The 13,283-nt window shown below is 44.2% G+C and overlaps 1 protein-coding gene across 1 annotated transcript in view; it reads right to left on the reverse strand.

The window, feature by feature from the left end:
- The window catches only part of fat4 (FAT atypical cadherin 4), a 98,740-nt gene that overhangs the window by 44,671 nt on the left and 40,786 nt on the right, over window positions 1-13,283 (reverse strand). Inside the window, exon 2 of the mRNA XM_030739104.1 lies at window positions 3,076-3,207. Within this exon, the coding sequence (XP_030594964.1) occupies window positions 3,076-3,207 (132 nt within the window). The remainder of the gene's footprint in view (window positions 1-3,075; window positions 3,208-13,283) is intronic.

Below are 13,283 nucleotides of genomic sequence, written 5' to 3' on the forward strand. Positions count from 1 at the left end.
GAGACTCGGTCTGAGATCCAGGCCCAATAAAAAAAATGGGGGGGACGGGGAGGACGGAGTGAGGTTCTGCTCATCGAAGGACCCTGCTGTCATCAATCAGTGGCTCCAGTTCTGGCAATCTCATTAGCCACCTGGGCCGCAGTCCGGAACCCAACACCCATGGTTTGCCAATTAATTTTCTGATAGGGTTCAAAGGCAGAGCGAGGAAGGTGGAAGAGGCCGAGCTGGGGGTCCATCTAGGCTTCGATCCAACACACACACCTACCAACACAAACTATAAACACAGGCAAGCATTTACAAACCATTAAAAATAGCTTCACTCTCTTTTTAATGCATTTTATTTCCCTGAACAATCCCATCCCTTTCTCTTCACGTAAAGTCGTTACACACACTCAAACACACACTCAACCCGACTCTGCTTGCCCTCTTGACCCCCACTCAAGAGTCTGACTACTTTACAGCTCTCCAAAGACATGAAGGGTTGTTGGGAGGAAAAAGAAAAAAAAAAAAAAAAAAAAGACGGCTGACCAATTAAACGGCGGCGTTCCAGGGAGCGAAGCGCGCCCGGCTGGGGCAGAAGGAAACTCATTTAGCAGATGAGTGATTTTTGGGAGCGCGCAGTTCCTATGAGAAGCGAGAGGTGCGAAGCAGACAACGCCGACGGGGATAGCAAACTTCCTGTATGCAACGGGACCGAGTGAGCCGAGCCAATCATAACACAGACTTTTGGAAAACAAGCAATGTGGTGTCACTAACAACTTACAGATAAAGAACGCTGGAGGATGACTCAACAGGCTGTGCTGCTGGTGTGTAAATCCACTCGACTGTATAAGATGGGCAGAAATATCCTTGTTGTTGGTTTTCGGGCTTCTGGAATGCATTACTGTTCGTTTGGAGCCTGTGCTTCCTTCCAGGGACCTCTCCCAAACCCCCCATTGTTGTAGCTTTCCTCATTAATAAAGTTTTTTTCTATTTTTTTTTTACCTGCAACATATTTTCCACATAAGGTCAGAATTCTAATAAAATGCTCGCAGTCGCTCCAAAAGCACAAAAGGCTGCATATTTCTTTTAAATGAGGTGAGAAACATTCTCAGAGAGGCCTAACTCGCATTACACAAAGCAGCAGCGTTTTATATTGATTTCCTTTCAACCCCGATGCAATCCCCTCCTCCTGCTTTTTTGGGGGGGTGGAAATGGGCACGGTGCAAAGCGGATGGGTAGAAACAGCATTTTAATACCCTCACACATGAATCCCACATGTAGCACTGTTAAATTGGATGGGATCATTATGATGTCTGAATTCAGCCCGTCAGCTGGCCAACAGCTTGTGCTCTTGGCTTCTCTGCTCTGGCTCACACATGTGGCTTTTCTCAACGAGGGCTCCAATGCGTTCGGTACGCTTAGTGTCAGCGCAACTTAAGTTTCCTGCGTAAGGATGTGGGCAAAGGCTTGGCTGGCCTCATATCTGGCTCCGAGTGGGAGCTGGAATGAAGCACAGGCTTCTATTTAGCAGCCTATTCATGGCAGCGCTGAAGTTTGGAGTAAACATCACTAGAATCTGTAATTCCTAAAAAGGCTCCTCTACATTCACTTTAAGTGCTTCTGTTTTTCATTTGAATCCCCGCTTGGAAGCAAAATGTGACAGCTCTTGAATTAAAGTTCTTTAGGTGGGCAATTCAAGGAAGGCTCATATGCAAATCCGTGCGTGGAAGAACGAACTCTTAATTTTCTACAAATTACCAAAAGCCTTCGATTACCACAGGTCAGGGCTTTCTTAACTTCAGATATGTGGAAAAAGTGAACAACTGTGCAGTTTGATTTCAACAGCATACGCCAAGCCTTTCGAGATCAAAACTGTGAATAGTCTGGAAGTGAAAGAAGAAAATAATCAAATAATGTCCTCAAATCCCCCGGCTGAAAAGACTGACCTGCCTCCAGGTCCGAGATTTACAGTCAATATACGATTCCGACAAAAGAGAAACGGCATGAAGCGGGACTTTGTGCGGCTTTTCTCACATTCAGAGCAAAGAGATGGGAGTGAGGTAACAGCTGTGCAATAAAAAACGTGTGGCCTCATAAGTTAACATTAAATCTGAGTCCATATTCCTACTTTCTAATCTCTCTCCCCTCTCTGGCCTGACTTTTTCCACTCGCTTCAACTGTGTCCTTTGGCTTGGGTGCGGGACTGCAGACCTTTGAGATGCCGCTGGGGCCTGGGTTTTTGCTCGCTGCAGGATTTAATGTCCACATCCTGCAGAAAGCAGCCAAAGATGGAGCCGTTAACTAATTCAGAGTGATGCTGGTGATGTAACGTGACCCACGGAGGCCGCGGAGGGACTATTGAAACGGCAGGCCGAAGAATCAATCGATGGTTCTGTGACACCTGCGAGCTCGAAGCGTCTCAGATAACATCGACATATCAGGGGGAAAATGACCAGTCTGTGTGTGTGTGTGTGTGTGTGTGTGTGTGTGTCTAAGGAGGAAAATAGGTTAATGTTATAAAACGCTGATTTATGTTTTAGTGGCAGCGTGTGAGAGCAGAGGGAGGAGAGAAACTGTGGACGACGTGCTACATGCACGAGTTTGTGGCCTAATCAACTCAAACTCAGCTCCTGATTAGTGACAATAACTCTTTTTGTTACTTTATAATTCATAGCCACTATACTGCTGAATTCTTCTGGTCCTAGCCTTATATCAGGCCATGATTTACTGAGTTTTATTGCTAATGGCCGACTTTAAAATGCAAAAACTGCTGTAAAAATGGATGCAACCCTTATCAGAATAATAGTGAACTCATAATCATAATCAATCAGGGACAAAGTTTCCTACCACTGTCTAGACAATGTTTCCATTTCTCTTCTGCCTCGAATATTTGAAATTTTGGTATGAAAATGGTCCAATGTAAAGATTTTAATACTGACAGCTGTGTTAGTCTAAAAAACAAAAAACAAAATTTGAATCTTTAGTGGTTTTGACACAGTAGGAACAAAAATGTAGAGCATATTTTTAATTCAGATCGCTCCCAGGATATCCACCCTGTGGAAAACGGGCACAGAAAAAGGCCGAAGCCGTTACCTCGTCTGCATCCGTGGCTGTTAGCTGCATTATCTTGAAGCCGTCTCCGACGTTCTCCTCGATGACCACATCAAGAATGTCATTAGGGAAAACAGGTGGGTTGTCATTGACGTCCTGCAGTGTGATCTCCACCTGCAGAGGAAGAATAAACACCACAGTTTCCATTAAAGTGCTGCCAAACTGCTACAGTCTGCCTGCAACAGCTGTTAAGATTCCTGCAAAGAGGAAAAAAACGTCTCAGGCTTCTTGGGTTTCAGGAGATGAAGAAGCTGCACCAGCAGAAATTCATCATTTTCTGGCTCCAGAGGGTATCGAAAGGAAAAAAGTGTGAAATTATCAAGTGGGGGGCGGTGCCTCGATAAAAATGAGTTTGCACTGAAATATGATGATAAATATAATTCAAATGAAAAACAGAGCTTTAAAAAAAGCAGACTGACAGTTGATCCTGCTTTAGGTGCAACACCAACCAATGATCAGCTGCTGTACACCAGCATATCTGGAGAACTGAATTGTGGGTAGAGCTCGTGTACCCCACTGTCACTGCAGCTTATGGAAATTGTATCATTTACAAAATGACTGCAGGCTCTTTTCCACAGAGACACACAGCGAGTGTAACAGTAGAGCAAACTAACTGCAGCACAGGGATTTTCACTTTTAAGTCTTACAAACCAAAATAAACACACATTACAGTCGACCACAGACACCCCCACCCCCACCCCACCCCCCAGGAAAAACCTCGTCCCCTATAAGTGAGACTTTTTCTAATAAATTAAATCTAATACAGATGCAGCAGCAGCGGGAGTGAAACCTATGATTAGATCGATTGTTTATCTAAATTATATAATTCCAAGTAAATCAAAGAGGCCTTTGGCTTTTCCTCATTCACACAGAACGGTTCTCTGACCACAGTTGGAGAACCCTCTGTCACCATCCTGGTTTACAGCTAATACTCCATGTGGGGGCCAACCATGAGCCAGGCCTTCTTCCATCCATCCCTCCATTTTCTCCCGCTTATCCAGCTCAGGGTTGCGGGGGTGCCGGAGCCTATCCGAGCTGCCACAGAGCGAGAAACGGGGTACACCCTGGGCAGACAACCGGTCACTCCTGCATTCACTCCTGCTTTATGCTGTGAAGCGACAGCGCTAACCATCGTGCCACCGTACTGCAGGACTGTTAATATTTTTACATAATGCAGGTACCATCAGCATGTGAAATTTTCAGCTTGTTCACTAGTTTGGTTTATAATCTATATCCATCCACCTAAGCTGCACTGTGGCTGGTTTATCAATATTAGCATGCTAAAACTCTAGACTAGGACAGTGAACATTTTATTTGCTAAATAGCATGCTAGCACAGTCTTGTTTGTTTAAATAAATGAAATCCAGCTAACTAAAAGTCACAGAGATGCAATATAATGTATTTTCAGTGGTTTGCATATCTAAATAAGTTTATGTTTTGCTTCCGGCCACCTATAGGAGGACCCTATGGAGCAGGCACACGAGCCCGGCCGTCCATCTGAGGGGAAAGTGGAAACTGTGGAGACAGTGAGAGTGACACATTTATGGTCTCAAATGTTCGGTGTCTAGCGTGGAGATATTACATTTCCACTCGCATCCCACAACTTACACTGCTCTCCCCTCCACCTCATCTACTAACCCAAATATGCATTTCAAAGCCAGTAAACATGGCTCGCTTTTGAATCATAACAGACATTTTGCTGCGCATTCTCTGTTTATTGCTTCTATAAATATGGAAAAGCCGTGTTTAAATTCTCCAATGATAGGATCTCCATTAATGTTGACAGTGATTATGGTAATTATTGTGCCAGGCATCACTGTAACACACACACACACACACACACACACACACACACACACACACACAGAGTGAAGCATTACTGAGATGATATAGGGGAATGGGGGGAAAAAAAGCAGTTGTTAAAAGTCTACAATGGGTGCAGGATTTATTTTTTTTTGGAGGTAACAGGAGTTTCCCAGTGGGCATTTATAGAGCAGACAACAGGCCTCAAGGCCATTTGACCACAGAGGTGGGGGGGCTTAAACACAGCAGCCTATTCATACGCAGCTATTTACAGGAAAAGCAGCCTTCACGTCCCACAAATCTGCTTTGCAACCAACAGAAGCAGGAAGCGCTTCATAACAGCTGCCGCTGCCGCCTTTTGGGAAAAGCTTAGTTCATTAAAGTTGACCCAAAACAAAAAGCTGAAACAGTGTCACAGCCTGACTGAATAAAATACGCTTCTGCTGCTCGCTAATGTGACACCGCGAGGGCGAGTCTGAGCAAGGTCACAATTAGAACAAATCCAATGGCTGAACACTGCCTGCGTGCCAGGATGCTGTCCACTTATTAAACCCACTCTGAGTTGGTGTCTGTCTGTCTGCATGAGTGGAGATAATTACAGAAGAACAAGACAGATTATGTCCCGGGCACCAGCAATACAGAAGTCTCATAAACAACCACAATGACAGCGGCTCTCGACTCAACTTGCGCCCGAGCTGAGGGACCGGGGCAAAGTCAACAAACAATGAATATTTATCTCCCGCACTGTGTGTCCCCTTGATGTGTAAATAATGCAAGGCCCACTTCTGAGGAGTGAACTAATTAGGGTAGAAGTGCAGTTTTGAGGAATAATTATGCCTCATGCTTCCAGTTTGCATTACCCGGGCTCCCACGGGACAGCAGCATATCAAAGAGCTTTGGTAAAAAATTCATTGGAGGAAGAGGAAGCGAGGTCAGGAGAGGGAGGCTGAGAGAGGCAGGAAGAGAGGCTCTGCTCCCTCTACCTGTCTGCAGCTCGTGGTGAGCAGGCGGTTAACCCGGACGCAGCGGCCCAGGCAGGTGAAACACATTAGTTTACAAGACAAAGATTGTGTTTCATGAACTACTGTTTCAAGTTGCAGGTGCTGCTAACTGGCTGCCAGGGCTTTATTATTTATGGGGACGTATGAATGATTCACGTGTCAAGCGGTTCCTGAGCGCTGTCGATTATAAGACCCTAAGTGATGGAAAGTATTTGTCCGAGAGCCTGAGACTGGAGCTCAGCAGTGATAAATTCATCGAAAATTCCCAAAGCTTGTATGATGCATGCAGAAGTGGCAGGTGGGAAAATTTAGATGTCTGAGCTCATGTTATGTAATCATGTCTCTTTTCTCACTCGTAAAATCCAAAATTTAAAGAGTAAGTTCACCTTAAATTACTAAAGACATCTTTCTCACCAAGATTTGGGGAAAACTGATATTGTGAGTCCAAACTGTCAGCTGCACTGTGCTCAAGGTTTTGGAAAATCTTGGCACAAAAAGTAAGGAAATTTGTGCTTTGATTACTTCTGTGCAGCAACAATGCCTTGAAAGCCTGTTTATTTCCCCTTACATGGAGCCACATTTGTAAGGAAATGCATTTGTGGGTTGAGCAGCAGAGTTGAGTATGTGGGTTGACTGTGTCAAGTTGGATCTTTGTTTTCCTGTTTCTGCCGTTTCTTCTTTGGTTCTTCACTCGCTCAGTTTCCTCAGTTTTTTTAGGGGGACACTGCACACCACGCCGAGATATGCAAAGTTTTTGGCCAATAGCACTTTCACCGTGCTGGTGCAAAAATATTACTTTACACCTGCCAAGTTATCTTTGGAATTTTTCACATATTCAACTAAAGAAATGGAACAAGTGATGTGTTTTTGTGACAGGCTGCTAGTAACAAAAAACTGGCTCTTTGCTCAGTCATCTGTTACAGTATGTGTAGACACAACCCTGGTCCATGCCTGGAGTTAGGTGCCTTTTGATGCTTGAATGAGTCATAAGTCATTTTTTAGTGGCTTAACAAATAAACAAAAAATGATCAGGAAAAAATTAAAAATATTTTAAATAAAAAAAAAATGATCAGGAAAAAATTAAAAATATTTTAAATAAAAAAAATGATCAGGAAAAAATTAAAAATGATCAGGAAGAAGAACTGGACTGAAAATGAAAAAGCAACAGAAAGCCTGAAGATCTCAAGACCAAAATAAAGGGTGTCTCACGACAATTAAACAGTAATATGTGTCAAAATTTGTGACGCAGAACAACTCGGCTGGTCTGTAAATGAAAATTACTGTACAGCACTGTAAGTCATTTGTTAGATAATTGCATTAAAAATAACAAAGGATGAGCCAAACCTGCCCGACAGGTGGAGCACAGCAAACAGCAGCTACGTGGCCACGCCTCTATCTTTAGGTCTGACTAAACTTAAAATAGCCACAGCACCTCAAACTGCTTTCTGCACAACGCTGTAAACACGCTTATTTTTATTATTTAAATTTGGACATTTTAAGACGGGAGTCTCTGGGGATCGATTCACTTTTGGAGTGAGCTTCAAGTGGGTGTGCAAGGAGCTGCAGCTTCTGGCACTTACACACCGGTGTCATCTGTCAACCCCGGAGGCTGCCCCCTGATACCAACGCTCCACATTAAACCGTCTGCCTGTAGAGTAAAACCAGGATGTGTATCAAAGCAAAGAAAGTCAGTTCAAGAGTAACAGAATATTCCAGAATACGTCTTCTGTTCCACCACATCCTATTTTCCACGAGGAGAAGAAAGCAGCCGCGGTTACAGCTGAAAAGAAAGCATCACCTGCTTCCCTGAAAGGAAGCAGGCCATATTCACCACATCTAAAAAGTGGAAGTTGCACAGGTTTTCATGTGTTTCCCACTTTCTCATTCTTGCTCCTTTTCCAGGTGGACTGCAGACAGATGGAGGGGAGTTAGTGTAGGAGCAAAAGATATTTTATTTGAGCACAGTCCCATGTAGGCTGTACACATATTTGGCCAGTCACCGACTCAGTTGTTTTTAATAACCAGTGGAGATTCTGATTAACGGAGTGAGCGATGGTGCGCGTTAAAAATGAGTAACGCGGTGCACGATTGCTCCGCTGAACGCCACGAACCTCTGAGTGAAAAGGGTGAACTTCACATCATTAGCACAAACATTTCTTCCAAGCTTGCAGAAAAAAATGTGACCTCTGAGTGCAACTGATGCAACAGTTGGCCTGTAAATGTTGAGATCATCTGATCATTAAAAAAAAAAAAATGATATACTGGAGCTGGGTGCGCCTCCTGCTGGAAATAATCATTTCAAAATGATTAAATGTCTCATTAGATGCTGCTGACGACTCGGGGTCAAGGGTCGGGGGAAGCACCGACTTCCAGCGCTTATTATACTCAGCCTGTGAGATTGAACAATTCCACTTTGCATCATCCATTTTTCACTGATGTGCATGAGACCAAGTTGGGCCTAATGTGTTAAAAAAAAAAAAACTGGGATCACAAAGCAATCCAAAATACAACACTTCATCACAGAGTCGGAGCCAAAATCATGAGCTCTTAAAATTATTCCGGCTTTCTGGCTGAGTATAAACGGTTAAATTGGACAAAGGAATTTTTGCGATGCCATAAAAGAGTCGAAGCTAAAAGTCTTACTGATTATAACGACGTGTAAGAAACAAATAGTTTGTTTCTTTCCAGTAACATGATGGACATCTAAGCTTACGTTCACCTAACACCTCGGCGGGGCTGTGTGTAATGCGAGGACCTCGCTTTAAGACTGCAGGGAGCGGAAGGCTGGTACGCCTCGCGGCGGTTAGCTGAGTATTCCAGCAGAAGCTGAAAAATACTCCAACTGTTGGGTTCCCAAAAAGGAGCAGAAGAGTCACCACTGAGCCTTCTCATATTCAGACTGAGAGGTTACATCCCTTCCAACCACTGACTGGGAAACCTTTGAGGAGCCGCGCCCATGCAGGTCAGTAAGGACATCTGAAAAAATTCCCACAGCTGCTTCAACAAAGCATCGACCTTCCAGGAGCTTCAAACTGACTCTGAACACACTGGAAAATCATACCGTCTCCATACTGCCTGCACTATATAAGGGGCACTGTATTGTATGAAGGAATCTGTCATCTCTGAACTGAAATGGATTACCAACCGTCTAGAAAAAGCCCAGGCCCGTGTCTGTGTTTGCCTTACTTAATCTGAAAACCGTATGGCATGATCCATGTGCATCTGATGAATTTCCTGCTATGTATAAAGAGAAACTGTAAAGTGGACCTGAATGATCGAAGGCCACATTCAACATGATACATTTCCCGCAGCTCTAGAGACACGCAGACAAAGAGCATCATTATTTCACTTCATCTTCACTTCCTCCTCTACCTCTCCGTGTGGTTATTTCAACTGTTTAGACAGAACGTCATCGACTCTTGGCTCCAGATTTATGGAGCTAAAGAAGTCACGAGTTCTGTGGGTCAAGGATATTGGCAAAAGTGCCATCTTGGTTCAGCCTTGTAACAACAAAAAGGAAACACAACTAAATAATTAAGACAAGGTCAAACTGAGCTCCTCTGTACGGCTTCTTTAACACGTGTACAATCGCAACTGGCTCCATCTGTCAAACAAAGGCCTGCAGAGTAATTCATCTTCCAACCGCAGTCATCAGGCTCGGCAAAGTGCACGCGCGCCCTGGAGACAGGAATTTGCTGGAGATGGGAGCGTGCCCGGGAAAAAGCAGACAAAGCTGGACTTCAGCCAAACCTCAGCGCACAGTGCAAGGGGAAAGTCAGGATACGATCACAGCCCCTTCAAGTCTCCCCCAAAATCTTCTACAGTCCCACGAAAAGAAAAAAAAAAAAAGGGCGAGACAAAGCAAAACAAAACAAAAACAAAACAGGAGAGTCTGCAAATGATCACAGAGCACCTCGGCCATATGCAGGCAACAAGGGGAGAGACCACGAGGACGAGTGGTTTTAATAAAGGGGTGCTCTCCGTGGACCACTTCACCAACTGTTAAAAGATTGTTTGTCTACAGCAGGCCTCTTCAAGCCCCCTGCGAACTCTTGCCAAATGAGGTTCCCTCTGAGTGTTTCTAGTGGGATATACTGTATAATCCAACAGGACAAATAACCTCTCAGGTCATGTGGGCCAGCGTATTGTTTCACCTGGGCTCTGGGCCATCTTTGCACACAGCAGAGTGGGGGGGGGGGGGGAATCGAGATGGATTGCTATTTTTAATGGTCCCATATCCGGCCGTGAGCAGTGCAAACGGGGGTTCGTCTTCACTATAAACAGCCATAACTCTTTCCCCATTATTCCTACCTGAGAGAGTTAGATGGAAAGTTTAATTAGACCTTGCGCAAGATCAGAGTAGAACTAATAGAAGCGAGACAAGACTTCACTCTCCTTGAAGCTGGAGCACAATTCAAAGCCATCATCGAAATTACCACAGCCTATTAACTGCAGCACATTCTGCATCCGTGGATTAAAAGGTTAGAGGAACATCAAAACAAGCGGTTTCTCCTTCTGCTGAGATGAAAGTTCAAAAAACAAAATAATTAGCCTATTTGTGAAAAGTATGCTTTGAAGATATAAGAGAAGAAATGTATTTTGTTTTTATCAGTTGTCTGTCTTTTTTTTTTTTAAGGAGTTCTTAAAAATGGAAGGAGACCATAACGGCCGCCTGTCTCAGCGCTGGTGCCACTGAATCTGCGTGAGTCTGCGGCCTTATCACTCTCCCTCGCTTTCGCTACAATTACCTCCAATCACGGCATTCAAGCCGTGCAGACCATGGCGAGGAGAGGAACAGAAACACGGCACTCTCCTACCCCTAAAATAGATCAAAACAACTCTTTTCTGATTTTAAACCTACAGATTGCTGCAAAAAAAGCAGTAATTATTGTAGAAATTACTGTCAAGCACTGTAACATAAAACACTCGATATGCCTACAGCTGCGCACACAGCGACAAACTCACAGAGCAGCCAGTCGCTGTGAAAGTGTCGCTCCAGCTCATGTCGACGTCGTCTCTGGGCTCGTGCGTCTGGAACCAGTCGCGCTCACGACGGGGTGACACTTCGCAGCGTCTGCCTGTCAGGCTGTAGCTTTAACTGAAAACGACTTGTAGCCAGTCACGTCTTCACCAGCGTCAAGATCATTTCTGGAGACTTTTCCCTCCATTTCGGAGCAAAATGATGCACCTACTTCTTTATGTTCTGCTTCTTCAGGCTTCACACTGTGCCTTGTTTAAAAGTGCTCCTAATGACAGCACAGTTTTACAGTTTTAAAGAGGGTCTAGAGTATTTTCCAGCCTGTGGACGAGCTTGTAATCCTGTAACTGATCTAAAACGATGGAAATTCATACAAGCCTCACGTTTCATCCCATACTGTAGCTGCAGCACAGACACGCACTTCACCACAGTTTAATGAAGTCAGAGTCTGTGCCATCGCTGAGAACATCAGAGCCCACAGGTTCACACAGAAACCGTTCTTCATTATAAGCGCTTGTACATTTTATGCTTTAGATTAATGGGGTATTATTTCAGTACGGTGCTTAAATAAAGGACAGAGTAAAATTATTGTCTTCTACTAATGCAAATGTGCTTTGATATGTCTGGAGCCGTCGTAAATATACATAAGACAGGAAAATTGTTCCACATGCAAGTAATGACAGAGCTTGCATTGAGTGGGATTTTAATAGATAAATGCTCGATCTCAGTGGCATACAGTAGATATCAGGCATCTTTCTCTAAAGCCAGCGCTGGTTTCCAGGCTCTCTGGAAGGTCTGCGCGAGGCTTTAAAGACTATTATGGCATCGGTTTCATCGCTGCTGTCACCCACTGATAAATGCATGAGATTTACAGGAGCTGAGGGATGAAGGAGCACATTAACGAAAGATCTCTGCTTGGATTTGATCTAATTATTAATAAATCACATCTGTGATGACACTCTCCCCCCTCGCCCCCAAAGAAGTCTGCTACTTCTGAAGCTAATTAAACAATTAGCCTAGCCTAATGATGTTTAGGACTGATTAGATTATCGGTCCATTAGATCTGACTTCCATCATGGCGACTGTTCATGAAAGGAAATGTTGCTCCCAAACGTTTCATCTACCTGTTTGTTAGTAACAAGGAGATGTATCCCTCAAAGGAGTCACATGGTTTTCATGGTCTGTCCGTTACAGTATTGTTACTGATTTGCAAGTAAAGTTACCAAAAACACCCTGCTATTCTTTGTGGAGGAGTGGGAGGGGCGGGGGCATACGCAGGCATGTGGTTGTGTGTGTGTCTGTGTGAGAGGTGGTGTAGAAAACGGCTTTAATCCAAAACAGGACCTGGATTGTTGTGTGAAAAGCTGCAGCCCGCCCCCCTGCAGCCCCTGTTTATGTGAAAAAGCCCTGAAAACATTAGGAGCAGCAGAGTGGGGGGAGGTAGAGTGGATATATGTGTGTGTGCGTGTTTGTGTATGTGTGTGTGTGAATGTGGGGGAGATCTAGTAGTCAACTTGTGGCTGACCTGTGCTCCGGGAGGAAGCCTGACTGCCACCCAAGGTCCTGCTGATTAAATGAAAAATAGCACGGTAGCTTAAGTGATAATCTGGAACAATGGGCGGACATTTAAGTTTAGCATTTTTGTCTCATTTTGATGATGTAGCTGTTTCTATTCTTGTCTGATGCTTAAATGTGACGCCATTTAGTAATCTGAAGATGAATATGGGGAATTCTCAGCGTATAAGATTGCGGGAAATCTGCTTTCCCTTATACTAAGCGTGAGATAAGATACACACCGCTCTCATGTCTGAGTGTGAAGGATGGAGCTCGAGCTGGGAAGCGGTTAGCTGAGCTGACCATAAAATGGAAACACAAACTGAAATGTAAAAACAGCAATTTGTGGTTTTATGGGGAGTTATGTACTGTAACTATTACAGGCAAGTTTATCCATCCACCTTCTGTTAGCAGCATAACTGTCTGCATCCAGCTGTCAGAAAAAAAACAAAGGTTAAAAAAGAAAAACAACAACATAAAACTTCCTTCGAAGCCAGAAATTTTCTTTTTACATTTCAGCTTTGGTTCAGACAAAAAAAACCTGGGAGATGACAGCCCTCAGTCTTAAAGCTAACCTATGCAGATGACTTCCTGGTTCGTATTTAAACGACTCCTACAAGCTGTTATTATATCCTGTAGATTACTGTCAAAAAAAGTCACACTTCGGCGTCATCACACCGGCCTACAGTCCTGATGGCAACCGTCTGGCAAACAGCGGTCACAAGGGAAAAATGAGAATTCCCAAGTCGGTTGCGAGTGGTTCCCGAGGGTTGCTCTGCTAAAGCCCCATTCATGCAGGCCTAGAGACCAATCAGTGACCCCCGTAGAAAACCAGCAGTTAGAGATCACCTGGC

The sequence above is a fragment of the Archocentrus centrarchus genome, chromosome 10 (assembly GCF_007364275.1).
Source record: "Archocentrus centrarchus isolate MPI-CPG fArcCen1 chromosome 10, fArcCen1, whole genome shotgun sequence".
NCBI classification, from domain to species: domain Eukaryota; kingdom Metazoa; phylum Chordata; class Actinopteri; order Cichliformes; family Cichlidae; genus Archocentrus; species Archocentrus centrarchus.